The sequence below is a fragment of the Acomys russatus genome, chromosome 18 (assembly GCF_903995435.1).
Source record: "Acomys russatus chromosome 18, mAcoRus1.1, whole genome shotgun sequence".
Taxonomy (NCBI): Eukaryota; Metazoa; Chordata; class Mammalia; order Rodentia; family Muridae; genus Acomys; species Acomys russatus.
In genome coordinates, this window is record NC_067154.1 from 42,353,325 (window position 1) to 42,376,554 (window position 23,230).

A 23,230-nucleotide genomic window follows, 5' to 3' on the forward strand; every position below is an offset into this window, starting at 1 on the left:
TGATGTCCACTGAATCATAGTGATTATTAATATATAAATTCAATTCATCTATACTTATACTGTGTCAAATTTTCTTTAGGAATATTTAGTGAGGAAAAAAAATCATCTTTTAAAATATATAAATAAATCTTTCTGCCTATGGACCAAAATCAAACACTATTAACATACAGTTTCTACTCTGTGAAACTCCAACAACAAAGAAACCGTTTTCTGGACATCAGAAATGTTTAATTCCTTACAAAGATACTAGTGTTTCCTCTCTGATATAAAGTATTAGTAAACGGTTTAAAGAAAACATCATTTAACCTGTTAAATATATCTATACAGTTGCCAAATAGGAATTGAATTGCTATAGTTATAGACCTCGGTGAGCACTCACTCTGTATGCCTTCCTAAGCACATGAGTGTTCAGCAAATTGTCCCCTAAAACAATGACTAACATGTACCCATGTATTTGTCCAACTTCTAAGACAAGGAGGCTAAATTTCTTTTTCGGGAGTATGTGTGTGTGTGTGTGGGGGGGGGGGGCGTTAAATATCTTGAACTCTGAACTGTGACTCAGAAATGGCTGCTATTGAGACTTCTAATGAGAGCCTCCGGCACAGCGGACTCATCAAGAGCCACTGCATTACCTGAAGTGACATCATATCCGGTCGGTACTGCTTACGGAAGCCCAGGTCGTACATGAGGAACTTCAGCATTTCAAAGGCTTGCTCTTCACTCATGTGCAGAAGCAGGACTCCAGCCACAAAGCTGATCCCCTGACAGTAGCCCACCTCTTTGTCCAGCAAGGAGTAGGCTTTCAGCAGGTTGAAGAGTGACAGCTGCCCCGCCCCAAGCTGCACTGAAAAGTAAGGGTGGGTGGGAAATGTCCGCCCTGTGAGGGAAAGAAGAACGGTGCTTAGAAATCAGGAAGGAAACCCAGTGCAGTGACCCCTAGGACAGTCCAGCAGGCTGCCACCTGGGAGTCGCTGGGAATGCTCATCTTGTCCGCATCCGCCCAGTGCCGTTCCTCCTCCTCCCCGGCGACACTTCTCTCCTTTCCTATTGCTTCACTACCACGTAAGTCCTGTGTGCCAGAGTATCACCTCTTCTCGGCACACATGATGCAGAGGCTATCATTTTATGCTAAGCAGTGTTGCTGTCTACCAAAGTAATAAATACCACTGAACAGAAACCTGTCATCACTAGCATATCCAAAATAGACTACAGAGCAGAACTCAGCTTTGTTTTTGAGTTCAGATCAAGGCAAAGACAAAAGTCATAGAGAGACCACCTTCTAACCACACCCAAATTCGACAAGGTGTCGTTATTTAAGGCAATCTTGGTAATCTATGGCCAGGTTTACTTTTTATTTTGTTTGCCCCTTTGTAATATGACAATAGAGGAATTTTTTGTTTGTTTGTTTGATTTTGCTTTACCTTGAGTCTATCATTTAGGAAATCTGCTTTTATAGGTAAACTTTATTTGTTTCCATAAACCATGTATATTCTTTTTTAAAAATATACAACATATGTGTGTATGTATGTATGTGTACATATATACATACACACACACACACATATATGTGTACATACATATATCCACTTACATGTCCAAGGAAAATAAGGACAGTAAAAGTTCAGGATGATTTTGTAAACTTCTGCCTAAAATTTACCTCTGGGTAGAAAATTACCATGAAGAAACCGACAAGTAAACAAACTCAATCCTCCATCTCAAAGAGCTGGTGCTCCATACTAAGGCAAGCTGCTCTGCCTTAGCAAAGCTGTTTACACTAGCTTGGGATTGTCCTTGAGCCACCAGAAAATGAAGGGGATGTGTGTGTCCTTGTGAAATGATTACTCCAGGCAATCAGAATTTGCAAGAGTGTAACATTTTGCAATGTTTTCTACCACATATGCTCAAAAGTATTTTTGGTTTTCCTTTTCTTTTTTCCAGGAACTGATAAGATTATTTCTGCCGAGTAAGGAGAAATGAGAGGAAACACACACACACACACACACACACACACACACACACACACACACACACACACACAAAGGCTGGAGGAACACAGATGGCCACTAGCAGAGACAAATAGGCAATTTTTAAAATTAGTGTTTGAATTTCTCCCTTAAATCTTTTTCTAGGAAAAAGTTATATACAGTGTGTATATAACTTGATTCTGGCTCTGTTTTGTCTGACAGTCTTTCTCTGCAGCCTTACCTCTCCGTGTCCCTGTCACCAGGAACATCTACACTGACTCCAGCGGCAACACCTCAATCATTGGTCTCATCCATTTACCCAGCTCTGCACCAGGCCAAGCCTAGTCCTCAGCTAACAGAGGAATAAACTCAGGAGCAAGGAAGCCTGCTGACAACCACAGTCACAGGGACAATTAGGACAAGGACTCCAGTGTCCAGTTTCCCTACAGAATTTCCATTTTAATTCTTTAGAATTAATAGATCAAAACGTATCTATTGAACTGAGCTCTCTTCCAAGAAAAGTTGTTTTTCAATGAAAGGAACTGAGTGAGGTAAACACTAGTTTTTAGCCAGCGATCTTTTTTCATACGTCTAATATAAACTGACCCTAAATATAAAGTACCCCTGTTTACCCTCATGTACTCAAATTACCTATCTGGCCACCTGGTATCTATCATCTTTCAGAAGAATGGATGAAATATGTAAATGCCAACATGAACTATTTAGATACTTTAAATGGTAAATATACATGTGACAGTGTGCTTTAGAGGGGGAAATGATTGTTTTAATCATACTATTTGGGGGCTGGGGATGTAATAGAGTGCTTGCCTTGCATGCACAAAGCCTAGTTTCCATCTCTAGCACCATATAAACCAGACATAGTGGTATAAGTCTACAATTGCAGCATTAAAGAGAAGGGAAAGATGAACAAAAGGTAATTTTTGACTATGTAGTGAATAAAAAGTTGTCCAATACCTTATCTCAAAAAGCAAACAGAGAACCATACTGATTTTAATTTTATATTAGATCCAACATTTAAAAGACCACCTTATGCTGTTGTCACTGGGAACCCCTCCAGAGATTGGAAGTACCCATCCATCCACACAACGTTAACACAGCGAACCTGGTACCCAGCTTATAGGGATGGATTAGCCATTTCTACAGCTTAAGCACCTGCTGGATTCCTTCTCTTGCTTGGGGGTCGTAGAGAGTGGCTTCTTCCCTCCTCCTCATAAAGAACATGATCAGGCCACCTGTACAATCAGGGCTACTCACTTTCCCTGAGTTCCTACTTGGGTGACTATGGAATGACTTTTTACAGTGATTGCTAAAAGCTTGTATTCAGCAATGTCAGAAAGTTTGCAAAGACCCCCATTAAGTATTTCTATACTCTTTTAATCTGTTTCAAAGTCAGCTCTGGTCACGGCAGAGTTTCCTGGCTGAGGAGACAGCTCAGTGGAGGAACATTTGCCCAGCATGTTCAGGGCCTTGGGTTTTGTCTCCAGCACTATAAATAAACACACACACACACACACGCACGCACGCACATGCACACGCACACACAAGCAAAAGTCAGTTGTTCAAAATTTAGTAATACCCATAATATGACCTTCATCATGATTCCCATTTCAGAGGGATAGTTTGTGGCTCTTCAACCAGAATATAAGAACAACCAAACAAGGCAGTCAGTACCTCAGCAGATGCCAAGAGACCCTCTTCATCAATGCCAATTGAACAACCAACACTAAGATGCCTTTTGCTTTTCGTAAATGACAATCCATGACAAACATACCCAAATCCACAAGGATGGCGTGCTGCTGAGCGGTGAGCTGCTTCAGCAGTTCCTTATAAGAAGTGTCTGGAGGCTGGTGTTTGTTGGGCAATCTGTGTCTCAGGCGGTATTGTAATGCTAGAAATTGCCAAATTTCCCCTCGCCGACTTTTAGGGACCCCTACAATCCAAGAGATGCAAAAGTCAGATCTTGAGTTTGGAAATAAAGCCATTATGTCACAGGAGATATGCCACATCACAGTGAAAACCACACCTCTCCTTGTTATATGTCACCCTCAGCTCAGTGTACTAACAAGAGCATATTTTGACAAGTTTCACCCCTATAGTCCCATTATTATATGTAAGTAAGTTATACATAAATAAATATATGTAACTAGATATTTCTGATCTAATGATGACAATGAGTCAATACATGCACTATTTTATGGCAACAATTAAAAAATTTATCCCAAGGCATGCATCTCTTCCCCAGTAGGCAAGAATGCCAAGCATCAGACAAGTTGCAGTGAGTATGAGGAGTAACAGAATAAAGTCTGCAGCCTTAATGGGAAGAGCATCATCCATTTCTATGGATCCTATTAGCAAGCAATTGGTAGGAACAAACCCATGCATCCACACAGCACACTAATTTCCTTTGTCTATAAGCAAGTTACAGAACAATATTGTGTTTCTACTTCATAAATCAGAACCATCTGCCCAGCTTTCCTTAAATAGAAGCTTATGAAAATGGTGACTACCTTCTTTAAGGGACGTGTGGATGTCTTCCATGTCACATCTGATTTTAGTTCTGCAATTTAACAACTTCTTGTCCCATGTTATTAAGACTTCCTTCTGACATGTGCCAACTTCTTCATAGTCTAACTTAACCTTTCGAGACTGGAGTTCATCTCTTCTTGCTTGAAAAAAAAAAAAGAGAGAAGGAAAGAAAAGGAATCAAAACCAGCCTGTTGTTAAAACCCAGTAGTGTAACTATTGTATGCATTATTAAAATATACCTAATTACTTTTAGAAATCAACCACTGACATTTACTCTGGAGAAAATTTTGAGCAAATGGGGCTGGGGAGATGGCTCAGTGGTTAAGAGGACTCAAGTTCTGGAATGAAGGACCAGCACCCACATGCTAGCTAACAGCCACCTGTAATTCCAGTTCCAGAGGATCCAATACCCTGTTATAGCCTACACAGACACTGCATGCAGGTGATGCACAGACAGACATGCAGGCAAAACACCATGTACATAAAAATAAGGAAAATCTTTTTACATTTTTTTTTGAGGAAAATATAGGAAGTTTTTAAAATGCTGAGTTATTTCTATGAGAAAGTACATACAATAAATAAGAACATTTTACTATTTTATACTTAGTAATTTTGCTAAGTATAAAATGCAAACTGGGGTTAAAAAGATAACTCTCTTTGTCAAGACATTTGCCACCAAGCCTGAATGTGGCGTGGGCACCCACATAGTGAAAGAAGAGAAGTAGATTTTCAGAGTTGTCCTCCATAGTCATGCCATGCCATGAACACAGCACAAACATATATATGTGTGTATGCGTGTGTATGTATATGTATATACACATATACATATTTCCTGTATAAAATAAATGGAGGCAACCCCTCATGTATTAACCTTAATCTGAAAACTATTTTACCTTAAGAGTATCATGCATCCCTCTTACTATTTGAAGAGTATTCACACTCTCCTTAACACTAGCTTATGCTTTCCTGTACTCATTTTTAATAATGTTTTGTTTGTTTGTGGTGCTGGGAATTGAGCACGAGGCCCTGTGCAGCCTAAGCACATGTCCTACAGTGAGCTATGTACCCAAACCTCTATTCTTAATAACCGTACAATAGAACATTCATTTTATTAAGGTCCACACTCTATTGCGTGTTTTAAACGACGCAGAATTATCTCTTACTTGGTGATCTAAAAAAGCACAAGCCCAGACTCTATAAAGGGAATGCCCAACAAAAGCACCCACTGTCTTGATCTGGCTTTATGTTAAATAACTGAATCCAAAGGGAAAGAGACCCAGACACAGGTGTGCACATCTCCCCTTCCTTCTGGTCCCTTCAGAGAAAGCGGAGTGGTCTCCACTCCCGGAAGCTCTCGGTTCTCCACTGAGCAGCTTACCTTCTGAAACACAAATCTCCGTCAAGTATCCAAAGTCCTCGACAGCACAAAAACAGTAGCAGAGTGAATGTTACTCTTTACTTAACGCAGTTGAAACCATCCCAGAAAAGGAAATTATCTTAAACCACACTTATTCTTCAAGCAGAGCAGTAAAGCTTCCCATTTAAAAATCTGGACACACCCAAAAGACAAATCAACCATAAAAATACTCCTCCTGGATTCCACTAGGTGGCTTTCTAGGGCAGGTCAGCTTTGCTTCTGGGTATTTGCTGGGTGCCTGTCTGGGATAACCCAATTGTTTCACAGAAGGAGGTCTGCCAAAGCAAACAGTAACCACAGCCCTACTACATCACTACCAACAGTGTGTTTCCTGGGGAACTAAGCATACTTCCTTAGCTATTTTTCCTACCGCCTCCTCTGTCACTATGCATCCCAAATCATCTTCAGAGCCTGCTATATGCTAGCCACAGTGCCTGAGGACAAAACGGTAAGAATACTAATCTCTTGGCTGTTTCAGTGTGAGGAGACTTTGAGAGATGACTGCCATCAAACTTGAGTGTTCTCTGTTCTGCTCAGGCTCAACATGAAGGTGCTAACACCTTTTGCGAGTTTTTATCACCATCTCTGTCCTGCCCCTGTGAAATTATATAGTGTAGCTGACCTCAGAGTAGACATGGACTCATTTCTATTAAAACACTCCGTCTGCTCATACAAACACACAGTTCAGAACTACTGTAGCATACTCCAAAGCGTGAGCGTTCTAACAGGGAGGCCCGTGTTCTAGAACTTGTTCCTCTTACGTGCCACCATGTTGAACTCCTTTGTGTCCCTGCCCCAGTTACTAACGGGTCTGTAGAACAAAGCCTGAGCTAAACAACCTGTAAGGCCATTGTCCACTCAAATAGCCCGTGATTCTAAGGCTATTTGTACACATTCTCAACTGAAGTTCACTTCATGCGGTAGACGTTTAAAAGAACACTAATCACCTTTTTTTGCCAACTACTTTTTTATGTCGAGGATATTCAACATAAAACCAACTGCTGAAACTATGAATTCCTGTCTTTGAGAGCTGCAGAGGTGTACCATGGTCATACAAACAGCTGATCGAGTTTTTAATTTTACAGAAAAGATTTATTTCTTGTAGCTGTTTAGCAATTTGTGTACTTTTTATTCTGATGAGAAAATAACAATAAAAATAAACTATGTGCTTACAAACTAAATATATGGTATTAAAAATAAATAAATAAACAAATAACTGCACTGCACTGAGGTACAGTAGCAAGGATGCTATGGCAGAAAATAAACTCAGAAGGTGAACACCTACATTTTAGAAACTGTCTTTTGGACGACAACACAATAAAAGCAAAGGGGAGAGAAAAAACTTTGTACAAACATCAGAAATCTGAGGAGTCAAGAGCCCACTAAAGCTATTTGTTCATTTCACAGACAGCAAAACAAACCTTTTAGGTGAATCAATTTGGCCAAAATAGTGGCATTTGAGTATGTTTTGGGTTTGGGTGCTATCTGAGACCTTTGTATATGGATCTATTAGAACTGAGACAAATAACATTATTCTCTCATGGGGCTGAAAAACACATTCTGAGGCACTTAGCATACATAAACTTAGCAGTTGAGTGCCACTAACAGCACACCAGCTCTTACAAATACTGGGTTATAAATTTAGTGATTTGAAAATGATCTTAATGTGAAATTTATAAAAACCTTAATAAAACCTAGGAACTTTGATTTAATTGTCATTTAACTGACAATAGTTAAACTGGATAAAATGCAAACCAATTTGCTTGAAACATGCACACTTCTCTCAGAATGAATAAATATACCTGGAAGTTGACAGATCTCATTCAACAAGAAAAGATTTTGCTTTTTCATGTCCCACAGTTTCTTAAGTGCTGTGCAATATTATTAAATGTCTTTCTAAATGTAAGTAAAACAACTCTAAAGACACAAGGATCCCATGGATTGACCCAAGAGGCTACTGATATTTCAACTCTCTCATACAAAAAGGCAAATATCTTAAACCCATCTTTCTCAAGCCTTAATAACGATAACGAACCAATCTTCAAACAGAGTGTGTAGCCCCTGCGAATGAGCACACCGGAAGCCCTCAGCCCTGTGTGAATAGCTAACCTTCCAGTTTCTGGTTCTCTTTCTCCATTCGAAGCAACAGGATTTGCTGGTGGATAGCTTTTTTCCACAGGCTCTTTAGTTCCTTTGATTTCTTTTTTTCTTCAGCTTTTTCTGTGTCCTCATCACCAGACAGGAATATAACGAGAGGCTCTTCCTCCATGGTGGGGGTGAGAGGGGACAGCGGGAGCAGTTCAGTCCTGTCAAGCCCATCTGCAGAAAAGAAGACAGTAAGAGGCATCCCTCAGTGGTCACCACACTGGGGGACCTTCCCCGCAGAATGTACGCTGCACAGCACAAGCTTCCACACGTAAAGGTGCTCACACTACTGCTTGTCTAGTAGCTCTGAATTACTGGAACTTGAGACTTGAGTAAATTCAGACTGAATTCCCCTTCCAGATTTCCCTCTTGCAGTGAAACAAAAACATCAGGTCACCACTTCTTCTTTCCACCCAGAAAGACATATGAGCAAGTGGCTACAAAATTAACTGGCTTCTCCACAGAGGCTGACACTTCTGCAATTTGCCGCTGTGTGTTCTCGGCCTGTTCAACACGGGGTTGTGAGAGGAGGTGTGATCTCCTGAGGTCCCTGTCTATGAGCTGAGTCTCACAGAATACCGCAGATGAGTAGTGCTGGGGCCTTTCCACACTGAGCAACGCACCCAGGCCCTTCCTTTCAGGCACAGACTCCTTAACTGACTTGCCCAAACTGTTTCTCCCTCCACTATAGCTGTTCTCTGAATATGCCAATTATTTTTTTTTTTTCTTAACAGAGTGATCCTATCTCTTAAAGCATTTCAATTATGGCTGACATCCATAGATACATGATAGACAGACAGACAGACTAGCTGTAGCTCTCCATGAATAGCATTTAAAATCCTGTCAAGATCACCTCAAGTCGGTTTTCCCACTTTGAGTCTTGCTTAGTCTCTGACAATTTCTGACCTGAACAATCTCTCAACACAAATCTAGAACTTTCCTGTTTCTCCCAAAGCGAGGGTAATTTTTTTTTTTTTTTCCTGTGAATCCCTGGGGCCCTCCTAGGCAGATTTCATGTGACCTTTAGCAATGGTGTTTGAGTCTGTTTGTAACTTCACTGATCTTTGCTCTTAGGCTAGTGCTCTTCCTGTGTTTGTATGTACGCTTAATGTTCCTAGTTTCTTGACAGTCAGCATCCTTGATTTCTCATTTTTTGGTTTTAGGTCAATGCAGACAAGGCCATGAAGCCCTTGAAATACCATGTGATTGTGACATTCAGAGCAGGAACTGTCACCTTCCTTCTAGATTCTAACAATACAATTTTTTTCAAGTTCACAAAATGTTTCAACCTCATTTTCCCAGTGATCAGGGTGGAACTCGGGATCTCACAGGGGCTGGGAAGTGTGTAGCACTGAGCTGTTCCCCAGCCTGGTCTTCCATCTTTCCCCACTCCTGCCGTCACTCACCAATCTCTCTCTCATCCCCTCTCTCCCTCCCTCCGGGTGTGTGTGTGTGTGTGTGTGTGTGTGTGTGTGTGTGTGTGTGTGTGTGTGTGTGTGTGTTTCTTTCCTCCTCACCATGATCAGATAATAAAGTGCACAGGATCACAATTGTGTAAAACTTTCTAATGTCTCTTTTGGCCAAGTATATAACTAATTTGAGTGAGTGTTTCCTATGTGCTCAAATTTGATGAATTTTCTCTACAGGGCAAATTCTTCATCAGTGTTACATAAAGCTTATTCATTTGCATTATTCATTTATTACTTGTACTTCGCTTCCCTATACTGAATTGTCAGAGAGGAATTTAAGCTCCTCTAAAAGCACCATTGAGTTGTTTACTTTTCTTGTCTTACATATCCTTTTCTGGCTCTCATACATACATATTAAAGTGTGCTCTCTTTCTGTTACGCCTTTTTGTTTACTGCTGTTTTGTTTAGTTGGTTTTTTTTTCCTCTGATTTTTACTAGGTCTAATGTATCACAGAAAGCTCCCGTGCTCCCTTTTGGTTGCTATGCTACCTGTGCCATCTATCCACTTCTTTATTGTTCAATTTGTCTGTCACTTTGTATGACTCTAGCACGCAGCATTCTCATAGCTGCCTAGCATTGTAGAACGACATTCAAGTCAGGAGTCTCACTCACTCGTGCACCCATCCAAGCACATATGAGCTATGAAGTCTCATGTGTGTTGAAGTGATCACTTTAATAAGCTGCTACAGGGCACAGCAGAAGCTCTTATTCCCCCGTCCCCCTAAGTCACAACGCATTAAGCATCCCCAGCTTAGGGACACTCGTGAGGAGGAGCTCTTGAAGGACTGCACACTGACCTCTCTGCTGCATGGCTGACGGGGACTTGTTCACAGGAGATGCAACCCGGAGGAATATACGCTGCCTCCACGAGATCCGGCGAGGAGTGACAGGGGTCCCTCCGGCGTTCAGGGACTCGTTGCTGCAGGTGGATGAGGTCCTTTTCCTCCCTTCTCCATCGCTGCAGAATGCCAACAAGTGTGTAACTGGTGAGGAAGACACACACACTTCACAGAGTGATGGGAGCGCAAGCCATTCAAAAGTTCTGCCGCAGGCAAGCACAAGGCACAGGCAGCATGGAGAGAGGAGATGCCAGCCCTTTTGCCGCCACATCTTGAGAACACTGCAATCCAGGCCACAGCTCAGGCACAGAAAGTCGGCTGTTTCTACTCCTTCCTTAGAAGGCAGCCAGCCCTGGTCTAATCTGAGGAACCTTGGTCCTTACGCAGGGGAGGAGCAACTGCTTAAGTAATGAGTCCATACATTGCCAAGAAAACAACTTATCTTTTATCCCAAGAGCTTTGCTTACAGATCATCCTAGGTACATTGCTTTAACCCTATGTGCCTGCTAAGATTAACAGCTGCCATCCATCCAGTTTGTGGCATAAATAACCCAAACACAGGCAGAACGGTCAACTTGAGGGCTATTTTTAAGTTATATGTAAATACTTTTAAACAGCTGACCAGGCGGGTATGGTGGTGCACGCCTTTAATACTAGCACGAGAGGTGCAGATGCAGGGAGATCTCTGTGAATTCCGAGCCAACTAAAGATACACAGTGATATTCTAGGTTAAAAAAATAAATTAATAATAATAATAACAACAACCAGATTTGTATGCAACGTGTTCCTGGGCACTGAGATTTCCCACCAGGGAAATAGCGGACAGATATTATCCAACGCAGATAAACAAACTGACCTAAAATCTCGAAGCTTTGCGTGGGAGCAGGGAGGACTGTCCCGTCACTGTGCCTTGGTGCCCTGTGAAACGCATTTAGCAATTCTGTTCTGTTCTAAGAGCTTCGGGTTTTTTTGTTGTTGTTGGTTTTTTTTTTTTTTTTTTAAGAAAATGCCACTTCTGCATTCGCTTGGCTATGGGCAGGTGAAAGTCAGTGTGCCTCAAAGTTACTCTTGAGACCAACTCTGTTTGCAGATAGAAGATGATGATAGCTGATGTCGGAGCTGAGAGCATTTTACTTTTTGAAGTTTCCAAGTCTTTGATCTGTCCTGGCAGAACGATGAAGACAGCACTATTCACAGGAGGCGATACCCACAAAAGGCTGCCTTAGCTCAGAAACAATACTCAGCTGGAAAAGCCACTGGCTCTCAGATCCTCAGCAGAGCTCAATAGTGCTGATGCAACTGCTAAAAGGAGGAAACTTCAATAACTGCCCATTGTATTTCCCCTCGTATATACTCTGTATCTCTACACTTAAGGTTATCGGGAAATGCAGTTGTGTCCTCCTCCTCTTCCTTCTCTCTCCTCCTCTTCCTTCTCCATCCACTAATCTTGTTTTGAGTTGTTTTTTGTTTTTGAGACAGACTTTTATGTAGCACAGACTGCTCTCAAACGCTTTATGGAGTCAAGGAGGACGTTGAACTGCTGATGCTCCTGCCTCTACCTCCTGAATGCTGGGATGGCACGCGTGTAGCACTGTCTCCAGTCCACATGGAACTGCAGATCAAACTCTAGGGTTTCATGAATGCTGGGCAAGCACTCAACCAAAGGACATAAAGATGAGCTAACTTGCATATTCCAAGTGTCAGGCTGTCTTACTTTAGGAAGGAGCTGATTCACACATCTCATGTACTCACATCCCCTTGGATATGTATCCTGGATTAGGTGATGACCCCACTGGTGGCCAATGCTCAAAAGTCTCTGCAATACTGAAAAGCTTCACCTTTATATCGGCTTGGGGAAGCTATTGTTCAAGCAATTCCCCTTCAGCACTTTTGCTTCAAATGTTCTTCATATGTCCTGAATACTCATGGACTATTCTCTGCCTTTGTTTCTGCAATGCTACCCTGGGGAGTTACTTACTAAACACTTTGTTCCTGGGCCTGTTGCTACCTTGTGGTAGGAAACAACCACTAGAAAATAAAACTGTAAAAAAATTAACTAATTAATAAAACTGTACTAATAACCAATGAATATATGAGTATTTTATACAACCATATGAATTTATATAGAAGGTTAAGTAAAACAGACAAAGAAAATATTGAATAATCTAAAATATCAAGAATAAATAAAAGATCTACCTCCTTCAAATCCTTCCCTGGTAATCTACCTTATGTCTTTCTGGCAGGAAGTTCTAGAAGCTACTTCCAGAAAGACTACACTGAGCCATCAACAGCAATGGTAGGCACTGACAATGGCAACATTGTTAATTAAAAATAAATAAATAAAGCAACTTTCTTTTTTCTACTAGGTGCTGTTCCTCCCCATAGAAGGGCATCTAATTTTCTAATTTGTAATTTGCATTTTGAACACTCAGTGGAATCCTGAGTGCTGACAGAGAACCCGTGGCAGTGCCTCGCGGGTGCTTGCTCAACACTGTTCTACCAAAACTAAACTAAAACAACCCAAAGATTCTGACATATTTATACTTTGAGGGAGAAACTAAAATACTTTTTAATAAAAATCACCATGAAATCTTTACTTAGAGAATACTGAATGTTTAGAAAGTATTGAAAACAAAATTGACCAGGACCCACACCAGTTGCATTGCTGTCCACCAAAAGCAACCCTTACAGTGGTTGTTACACAAACAATGGGTTTGTGTTTACACCACTAATGCACACTGGCACACTTCCCGGCAGCTGACTTCAAGCCCAGTAATGTGAATAAACTGGCAGATGGCATATAATTTCATCCATATCTGAAATTTAATTGCCAAAATTCAGTGGTTACATTGTATACTACTAATCCAGGAAGGAAATGTGTACGTAGTAGAATATGGACCCTTTACTCCATCTTCAAAATTAGTTTGTTTCTGAAATGAGGTGAAATCTACCTGTTTCATTTAATGCTAGAGGAAATGCATGTGGTTGTAAATGCAATTGGAAGACAACTTCTAGGCAAAGGCTTAACCAGGTTGTGAGTATATGCAGCTAGCACAGCTCATTGTGGGACCAGCACGTGGTCAGAAGTCTGCACAGTGAAAGTGGTCATTTAAGGAACTGAAAACTGTGTGAAACATTGTACACTGATTTTTCTAGACTTTGACTTGGGATGTGGGATGAATGTAGTACAGAGATGAAGAATGCCTTTTTTTGTTTTGTTTTGTTTTGTTTTTTAATTCCTCTTGTCTTTTTGCTTTAATTACATTAGCTTTCACTTTAACTTCCTTATATTTAAGATTTAGGGCAAGTATAACATCAAAACTAGACTGCTGTGGTGTCTACGATGATAGTGATGATGCTGAAGACGAAAAATGCACAGCACACACTCCGCACTGTTCTGAATGGCCCCAAGTTTTTCATTAACATGAAAGTTTTGATAGGTCTTACCCAGTTTTTGAGAAAATTTTCCAACAAAGAAGTAATGTCAAAGCACCATAGTGATTTATTTATGTAAATGTCTCATTACTTTGCTTTGCAATACGGGAACTATAAAATGAATATGCTTATTTTTAAATATGCTTAAATATGCTTATTTATAAAAGGATGAGATAAAAATACCTCATCATGGTAGACTATACATACATGTATGTAAGTATTTTTAAAGTAATCAGAAACACACACTATATATTTTTTTCCTCGTATTTTCCGTGTAACCCCAGGCCACCACCTTTTGCGATTTGTATTGCCAACCCGTGCAGTGTAAAGTGCTCCCTAGGGGATAGTGAGGGAAAGCATTCCTTGCCATGACTCCTTCTATTAGAAATTTGTGAAATTAAAAATGAGTAAGTAGGAAGGAAGTACAGCTTGGAGAGCTTGCAACCGTTAGCAGGTTGGTACAGTCTTTATGTACTTCCTACGACTAGGATGCAGTAAAAAGGGACCACAATTGGGGAGCACTATGGATGTAGGGATGTAGGAGGAGGGGGGAATACACACATGGCTATCACCACCTCGGCCAAGGAGCCAGTGCTCTGTACAGAGCGCTCGCTCATTCAACTTTATCTAGAATGTGATAACTAGTGCCTGAAGATGATTAGCTTTTGATATAGCCTCGAGCAAGCAGGTGTAGCCCTGATCTCGTCAACTACTGTTACACTGGGCTTCTGTGCACATAGAAGTTTTACTATACACTTGCTTGCTTAATTAAGAATCAATCCACTGGCTACCATATGGAATGAAGGTGTGCTGGGGACAAGTCTCCTACCAAGACGAGAGAGGTCCACTTTGCACTAAGATCAATTCTCTTGCCAGATTCACAGCTTGCTCTGCTGAGCAACAAACTGTCTCCTAGGCCCTCTTGCACCTCTCTTTGCACCCATCATAAAGTTAAAATCCAGGGCTTACCTGCTGCCAAAACCGTTGCCTAAATCACAGTGCATTGCAAATTGAGACAAATAACGACACCTCACTAATCCAAAAGCAGCCACTTATCAAAACTTGAACCACCCCCCTGCACCCCAGGGACCATCTTAAGAAGCCTGCATGGGACAACACACTGAGGAAACTTTACTTCTTTCCTACATGATGCACGCTATTCACTGACTTATAACCGCAGCAGCAGCAGCCACAGTCTATGAAAGTTCTGGCTTTCAACTGAGCAAACATCTGCCATCCTATGGAAAATCTTTACTAACCAAACAGAACTCAGATTCCACCACTGCAGCGGAAATCACCACAGTAGCTGAGTGTGAACCGAATATGAGAGGTTAGTTAGTCAAACAGCACATAGGAAAAAAATAACAAGAAAAACGAAGACTTTTGTACTCTAAACTCTACACACTGAATGCAGATAGTGAAAACATATTTTGTACAATGGGTTTAAAATATCTCTGGGTAGGATATATGTTTATTCAGATGCCTGAAAACGTAAGATAAATAAAAGCATACCTAGTAAAATATACAACCTCTCCCAGAGTCAGTGTACTGCTAAGTAAAACAAAATTGTAGGCTAGACAATGCTCAAACCCCAAGGACAATAGGCAAAATGCTTATATTAGACTTATAACTTCTTTTTCTTTTTAGTGCTAGAGATTAAGCTCAGAGTCTTGTCCATGCTAGGCAACTGCTCTGCCACTGAACTGTGCTCTTGCTTCTGTTAAGACTTCTGAAATGGGAGAGAGTCTTTAAGTGATCGTATGTACAACTACCCTCCCCCGCCTGCCACACACACACACACACACACACACACACACACACACACACACACACACAAAGTGCTGTCAACTGTAACTTTCAAAAGAGTATCCTCTTATCTTAGCACTGTGGCCACGTGAGTCTCTGAAGATGTTTCTCTCCTTGCATAACTCATTGTAGTGCAATCTTTAGTGCTTTTACTGCAACTACAAAGTGTTAGATTTTGACAGGGAGACAGCATGTGTTCTCGTGAGACGGATGGCGCTGGCAGAGTGCGGAAAGTAGAGTACGCAGAGAGCAGATGCTTATAGTGACATTGGCCTGCATCATTCTGGATATTTTTCAGAGAAAGTGAGTGATTCTCCAGGAAGAGGTGTCACCATGGCCCTTCCTGTCTATAAGCAGGAACTCTGTGTTTTCCTGACTTTGGCCAATGGGACATCTGTAAGGTATTAGCAGCGGCTCACAGAAACCAATATGACAGCAGCTATGAAGAGGAGAAACAGACTGCGCCCCTCCCCAGATCCCACTGCATTGGTGTGTCTCCTCAGGCCTTCATTTCTCTCTTTCTGAAATCAGAAAATTAATAATAATCTCTCATGCACATAAATATCTCTCACCAGCTAATTTACTATTGTAACTTTACATTTTAATTAGTGTTTTCTTGGGGACCTCAGCTTTAAAGGAATTTCAATGCAGAACGGAGTAGAAACAGGACTTCAGCTTGCAATAACAGTGTGCATGGCTCTCCGTGATCTCTGATTACACCGTGGGGCGCATTTCCATTTCCACAGCCCTCAGAGCACGGAGAATGACAGCATGCACTCAGAAGACAACCAGAATTGTGTGTTTAGCTGGCGCAGTTAGCCACTGGGAAATCTGAAAAGTATTAAGTGAAAGTGTTCGGAGCGTTAGTCACCTTGATTCTGAAGCAGTGTCCTGTCTAGCAGCAGGAAGAAGGAATGGCATTAGCACAGAGAGAGACAATTGCCCCAAATCAGGACTTAAAGTAAAAAGGCGTTTCCATACATCATCAATAAATCACAGGCAAGGTAATTCAACAGTGAGCCATAGTAAAAAAAAAAATATATATATATATATATATTTATCAATGAATACAAGAAGTATAAAATAAAAGCTATACCATAAATACTTTAGCAGCAATACCTTAGTCTTTATCACTAAATTTTTATAAGAGAATAGAAGCAATGAGTATCACTTTTTAAAATAGCCATTTACTTTGATCAAGAAACTTCAATATAAATCATTTTTAAACATAAGCTTAAAACTTGAAAAGCAACTCCTCACTAACACAGGAGTCTGTGGCTGGAAAGGAAATATCATAGCTGGTGAAGATACATTATGAAAACATGAATAGTTAGGCACAATTATGACTCAGATACCAAGAAAGTGTTACCTTTTCAAAATTAATTTGAATTAAGATATTAATAAGAAAAATACTCATTCCTTTTCCTTTGCAATTTCAAATCTGTGCAAATGAAGCTAAAAACCAACAAATTGACTGTGCCATTCAAAAGATCTTGGTTCAGTTTTCTCAGTACCCTAACAAGATTGAAAAATTCAGAACAGTGGCCTTGTTTCCAAAAGTAACAACACTGTCTGTCCTATTCTCTATTCGACTATGAATATGTCAAGATTCATTTATACAACTAATAAGATATTAGGTATCAAAGTGACAGGAAAATTATAACTGGTAATATTATATACTTCATGCCCTCATTATTATGAGTAGTTGAAGGTATCATAGTAATTGTACATACATGATGTTCTTTCTATAAAAAGTATTAAAGAGAGATGTAGAGTTCAGAGCTCTTGAATGTCATCACTCTTGGGAAAGACATCCTAATGTACCAAGAGCAAATGGCATAATACAATCTACTCATACATAGCCTTGACTGAAGAATATACATAAATATTTGTGCACAGAGACAGCTTTGTAAATATATAATGTAAATACAGCAAAAGGTTTAAAATGGACTAATCAAGATAAAGGATTAGAGGGAATCCGGCAATATTTTGTAATTCTCTGCAAATTTGATATTATTTCCAAATAGGAAAAATATATTCTCTTCAAGAGTATAATAGTACAGTACTGTATAAATGACTTGTTAGATAAATAAACCAAAGAATATGCATTTTGTCCAATACTTTCACAGTGCAGATATCCACTAATGATGCACGTGTATGTACAACTGATAATATGTACAATAACTGTCACCAAAAAACCCAAAATCTGATTACCACCTGTCCATCCATAACAGCATAGAACGGTTGTGATATGAGGTAGAATACTACATAGCAATGAAACCAAATGTGCTGAGGCACACCTACAACCAGGACTGAGTCTCACAGAGCAGTGTTAAGAGAAAGCAGATATAGGAATAAAGGACATTCTGTTATCCCCTTTGTAGAGCTTTCACAGGCAGCAAACTCAGCTCTGCTCTGAGAGGTCAGAGGGTTGGTTAGGAAATGATTCAGGAAGTGAGAGTTGCCACCAGGCTTCTGGTGCCCCTTCCACTTGTGGCCTGAGTAGTGGTGGCGTGACAGTGTTCTCTCCTTGATGACCCACTGAGCTGTGTGCTTAGGGTTGGTGTGCTCTTCAGTGAAAACGGTTTGGGGTGTTGGTTTTCCCAATCTGTACTTTAGGCCTACTGACTCTATGCTCTTAAATTAAGAGTTGAGGAGGAAAACTTACTCTGTAATTTTTAGAATTTGTCACAACTGAAAAAACATCTAAAAGCACTTACAATCTTCAATGTTGTAGAAATTCAGGACTTTTCTACGCCTTCAAAAACAACACTGCAAATGACAGAACTACTAAATAGTGACATTTTCCAACCCCAAACTCATGTATATCTGCCTTCTGACCTCAGTGTCCTTCCATTAGCATTAGATGTGGGAAGCGGTCATCAAAAATAGAACACACATAAGCATGAATTACTAACACAAATGAACAACCTCACACTAAACAATGGAAGTAACCTCTCTGTATGTATGAAAACCTCTAAGATGGCCTGGGATCCACATGCAGGCACCACCAACCCTGTAGCTTCTTAATGGCTATCTCTAACTGTCCTTTGGGGAGAACCGTTGTTCCTTACTTAAGAAACGAAGCTAGGGTTCTCCCTATGTGTTTACTTCAACTAATGCAACAGTTAAACCCTGTGAATGGACCACAGGAATGAAGTCGTGCATCCCCGCGAGAGGAAAGTGTTAGAGACACTGTGATGGTGGAAACTCTTGGCTCCCTAAACTCACCAGCATACTTCATCTACACTATACTATTTTGTAGTAAGCTTCCTTAGAAACCTTTCCAACAATATCCCTCCTAAAAGGTCTTTATTTCCTTGGCCTTATGTCACCAGCAATGGAATGTTGCTTGAAACACTGCACTGATTCAACGAGAAAAGCTCATGTTCCTGATCACATTCATCCAGTGTGAGTGAGTGGGCACATATGGACCAACGGTACCTGGAAATACCAGTAGGATGTGTGCAATCTAAGCATAATGAGGCCTATCTGTTTATATGCTAGCTTTTAGCTGGCCTTACAACTAGAAGAAAATAAAACAAAAGACTATTCAAGAAGGTATCAGTAGTACACACGCTGGTTGGCAGAGTTGATTCCTCTGCTTGACTACAACTGTGCCAAACATGAAACACCTGGAGACAGCCCACATGTCCATCAACAGGGAAGCAGATAAACTGTGCCATATTAAGCAGACTTCTAGACAGTAGTAAAAATGAATGAGTCAAACTAGACACCAAAAATAGCCAGAAAATTGAGATTGTTAAGCCAACAGCAATCCCTCTGAAGAGTCTTATCGTGTTCTGGAGACTGACAATATTGCACTTAGCATTTGCACAACCAATATAACCTCAAGTTACAAACAGTCAGTTCTCAAAAGCTCAGTGTATCTAATACTGTTTTTAAAAAAGTTCACCATGAAAGATATATAAACTTTCTATACCTAAGACAAAAGCTGAAAGAGAAGCCACAAGGTTCATATCTCTCTCATGTTCTGAGAGCCCATCATATTGCATCTAATGAGACTCAAAAATGTAAACCTGTCACTGAGAAAACAAAAATCAAAGAAATGCCTTCGAGATACTCCATGTACTTACAGACAAAGAAATATTGCACCTATCCTGTCAGCAAGCTGCCTTAGTCAGTGGCTTTGGGGTGCCAAGAAATATGCTCAGAGCCTAAAAAAGTAGAAGCAAGACTAGGCAAAGGCATCTTAGGGCATGATGGCACCGGGTGTGATTCCCAACACACAAAGCTTAGGTTCTGGGATGGTATTAAAGAAAGGCATTTGTTAGATCAAAAACTTAATTCAAAAAGATATAACCATATCATCAAAAAACTATTTGTAACCAAGCAGTCTAATTATTTTTCTTAATAAAATTAATTTGGCACCGAAGTCAATACATTAGAAGCAGGTTAGAACAAGCACACGGATGCACAAGAAATCACTCTAAAATTAACCGGCCACGTTTCAGTAACATTATCAATGCATCAGTGGAGAAAATGGCGCTTTGCAAACAGCACACCGGTCTCACCTGATTTCATTTTCATACTGTGGGGACAGTCTACCTGAATTCTGGTAAAAGCTTTTCAGGAAAGAGGGGGCAGTGAAGGAGGGGGCAGAGAAGGAGGTGTGAAGGCTTGGAAGGCTGGAGGAAGAATTACTCTCCTTGTACATGCGTCGGGCTGACGGGAGAATGCTGAGTACAGAAAATACAGCAAATTGGTCTTAAAATTTATATTTCCACAAAATCTGCATTTACTAAGAAAAAGCATATAAATAGGTTCTTGCTACTAATTTACGCTTGCGTTGAAAGGCTGTGAGCCGGAGCTTACTCGGAAACTAAGGAGAGGCGCATGCAGTCATCTGCTTAATGCTACGCTGAAGCTTTACCCTTTCACAGGTGGTGTTTCTTAACCTTTGGGATAAGAAAGTTTGTTTACATGCAAAAGAGACTTCAAGGGTCAGGGTAGGAAACCTCAAATAGTTAGGGGCAAACAATTTCCTGAGGGTAAACTAATTCTGACTAGTATAAAGATTAACTGTTCTAAAGACACAAACCCTTTAGAATATTTATGAACAACATGTTTGCTTGATGTCAGTCATCACACACAATATCTCTGGCTTATCAAACATTATGTTATTTCCTATGTAGACTGCTAATCCAGAGCTCTAAATCCCCCACATGGCTTTTATTAATAAGAGGGGCTTAGTGTAGAATGCTTTTAAATAACATAAAATGGCACCTTTTTATACTGATAATGGGAAATATTAGTTGAATGTATATGGTACAATACATAGGAAACTCAGAGAGGAATTGAGAGAGACATCATATGTCTTTCAAAATGATTGAGACCTTTGATTCTTGACAATAGCTTGCGCTCGGTGAATTGATTTATTGTCTTAGGTAAAAATCAATGAAGTGATTATTTGTAAAAGTTTGGTTTGCTTATAAACACTAAATCTCTCAGACACACACACAGAGAGAGGATCGAAAGACAAGTAATTGCTTTGATTTTCTTTATTTTTTGTAACATGTGTGTTTTATAATCTACTTGGTTTTTAGAATTCAATCAATCAGAAAACAGCCCTGGAAACTTATCATGAGAGTAGAACATGAAAATACCATGAAAGTCAACATTTCATATTAAAACTGGCCTTTTTATAAGATGTTTTACTTTCAGTTGGTTTTATTTATGTCTCTGACTAGCAGGGATGGTCAGTTCTGCTGTCTTCATGAAAGACACAGAGATAAAAGAGGGAAAAAAAAAATTAGCTGCAAGACCAGAATCTGAGCTAAATGCTGAGAAACCCTGTATTTTACCTTTACCCCTTCATAGCTGACAACAAATCATTTTGTTAAATGATTTTTTTTAATACTATGGAAGGTCATTCTAATAGGACAATGCCTGTAACTATAGACTCCTTGTAGGATCTCCTTCACAGATACAGCTTTAGATAAAATGTGTAGTAATCATTCTTTTTTTTTTTTTTTTTTTTTTTTTTTTTTTTTTTTTTTTTTTTGGGTTTTTTTTTTTTTTTTTTTATTAATTTATTCTTGTTACATCTCAATGTTTATCCCATCCATTGTATCCTCCCATTCCTCCCCCCCCCCATTTTCCCATTATTCCCCTCCCCTATGACTGTTCTTGAGGGGGATTACGTCCCCTATATATTCTCATAGGGTATCAAGTCTCTTCTTGGCTACTTGCTGTCCTTCCTCTGAGTGCCACCAGGTCTCCCCCTCCAGGGGACATGGTCAAATGTGAGGCACCAGAGTATGTGAGAAAGTCGTATCACACTCTCCACTCAACTGTGGAGAATATTCTGACCATTGGCTAGATCTGGGAAGGGGTTTAAAGTTTACCTCCTGTATTGTCCTTGGCTGGTGCCTTAGTTTGAGCGGGACCCCTGGGCCCAAATCTGCCTATCATATTGTTCTACTTGTAGATTTCTAGGACCCTCTGGATCCTTTTATTTTGCTGTTCTCCCATGCGTCTCTCATTTAGAGTCCCAATAGGATGCCTTCCCCTCTGTCCCAGTTTCCTGGTAAGTGAAGGCTTTCGTGGGACATGCCCCTTGGGCTAGTATGCAGATATAAGTGAGTATATACCATTTGATTCTTTCTGCTTCTGGGTTAACTCACTCATTATGATCATTTCTAGCTCAATCCATTTATCCACAAATTTCGGGAATTCCTTGTTTTTAATAGCTGAGTAGTATTCCATAGTGTATATGTACCACAGTTTCTTTATCCACTCTTCTACTGAGGGACACTTAGGCTGTTTCCATGTTCTGGCTATTATGAATAAGGCTGCTATGAACATGGTTGAGCAAATTTTCTTGTTGTGTGCTGGAGCATCTTCTGGGTATATTCCAAGGAGTGGAATAGCTGGGTCTTGAGGAAGCCCTATTCCCATTTTTCTGAGATAGCACCAGATAGATTTCCAAAGTGGCTGTACTAGTTTGCATTCCCAACCAGCATGAAGGAGTGTTCCTCTCTCCCCACATCCTCGCCAGCATGTGGTGTCGCTTGAATTTTTGATCTTAGCCATTCTGATGGGTGTAAGATGGAATCTCAGAGTTGTTTTGATTTGCATTTCCCTGATGACTAAGGAGGATGAGCATTTCTTTAAGTGTTTCTCAGCCATTTGATATTCCTCTGTTGAGAATTCTCTGTTTAGTTCCAAGCCCCATTTCTCAATTGGGTTATTCGGTTTGGTGGTGTTTAATTTCTTGAGTTCTTTATATATTTTGGATATTAGACCTTTGTCAGATGTAGGGTTGGTGAAGATTTTTTCCCAGTCTGTAACTTTAATTTACTGTGTCGTAAAAACACTCAAACGGTATCCAGTGTGTGAAGGGAACACAGGTGACTCCTTCGATCTCATATGTTATTGTAGGCTGTCAAGAAGCTCAAGGCTTGACATTTATGCTGACCTGACTTCCTCAAAGCTAGCATTAAAAAGACAGAGTGCAATGTGTGCCAGAATATTTTCAAGCAAAAAGGATTACATGTCATGTTTTCTCTGTTTCGAGGGGATGGGTAGGGGGTGAGTAAAAACTAAAAAAGCTTCCATTTAAAATGTCTTAAAACTTTTACAGAG

The 23,230-nt window shown here is 40.2% G+C and overlaps 1 protein-coding gene across 2 annotated transcripts in view; it reads right to left on the reverse strand.

Annotated features, from left to right (window-relative positions):
- Tbc1d4 (TBC1 domain family member 4) overlaps window positions 1–23,230 on the reverse strand; it is a 63,201-nt gene that overhangs the window by 12,075 nt on the left and 27,896 nt on the right. The window contains exons 10-15 of one of the 2 annotated variants that reach the window (XM_051160914.1): window positions 16,494–16,517; window positions 10,340–10,500; window positions 8,038–8,247; window positions 4,493–4,651; window positions 3,757–3,915; window positions 633–877 (exon numbers count right to left, since the gene is read on the reverse strand). In XM_051160914.1, coding sequence (XP_051016871.1) covers window positions 633–877; window positions 3,757–3,915; window positions 4,493–4,651; window positions 8,038–8,247; window positions 10,340–10,500; window positions 16,494–16,517 — 958 coding nt within the window. Of the gene's footprint in view, window positions 1–632; window positions 878–3,756; window positions 3,916–4,492; window positions 4,652–8,037; window positions 8,248–10,339; window positions 10,501–16,493; window positions 16,518–20,157; window positions 20,323–23,230 lie in introns of both variants that reach the window. The other variant, XM_051160913.1, reaches the window with a different exon arrangement.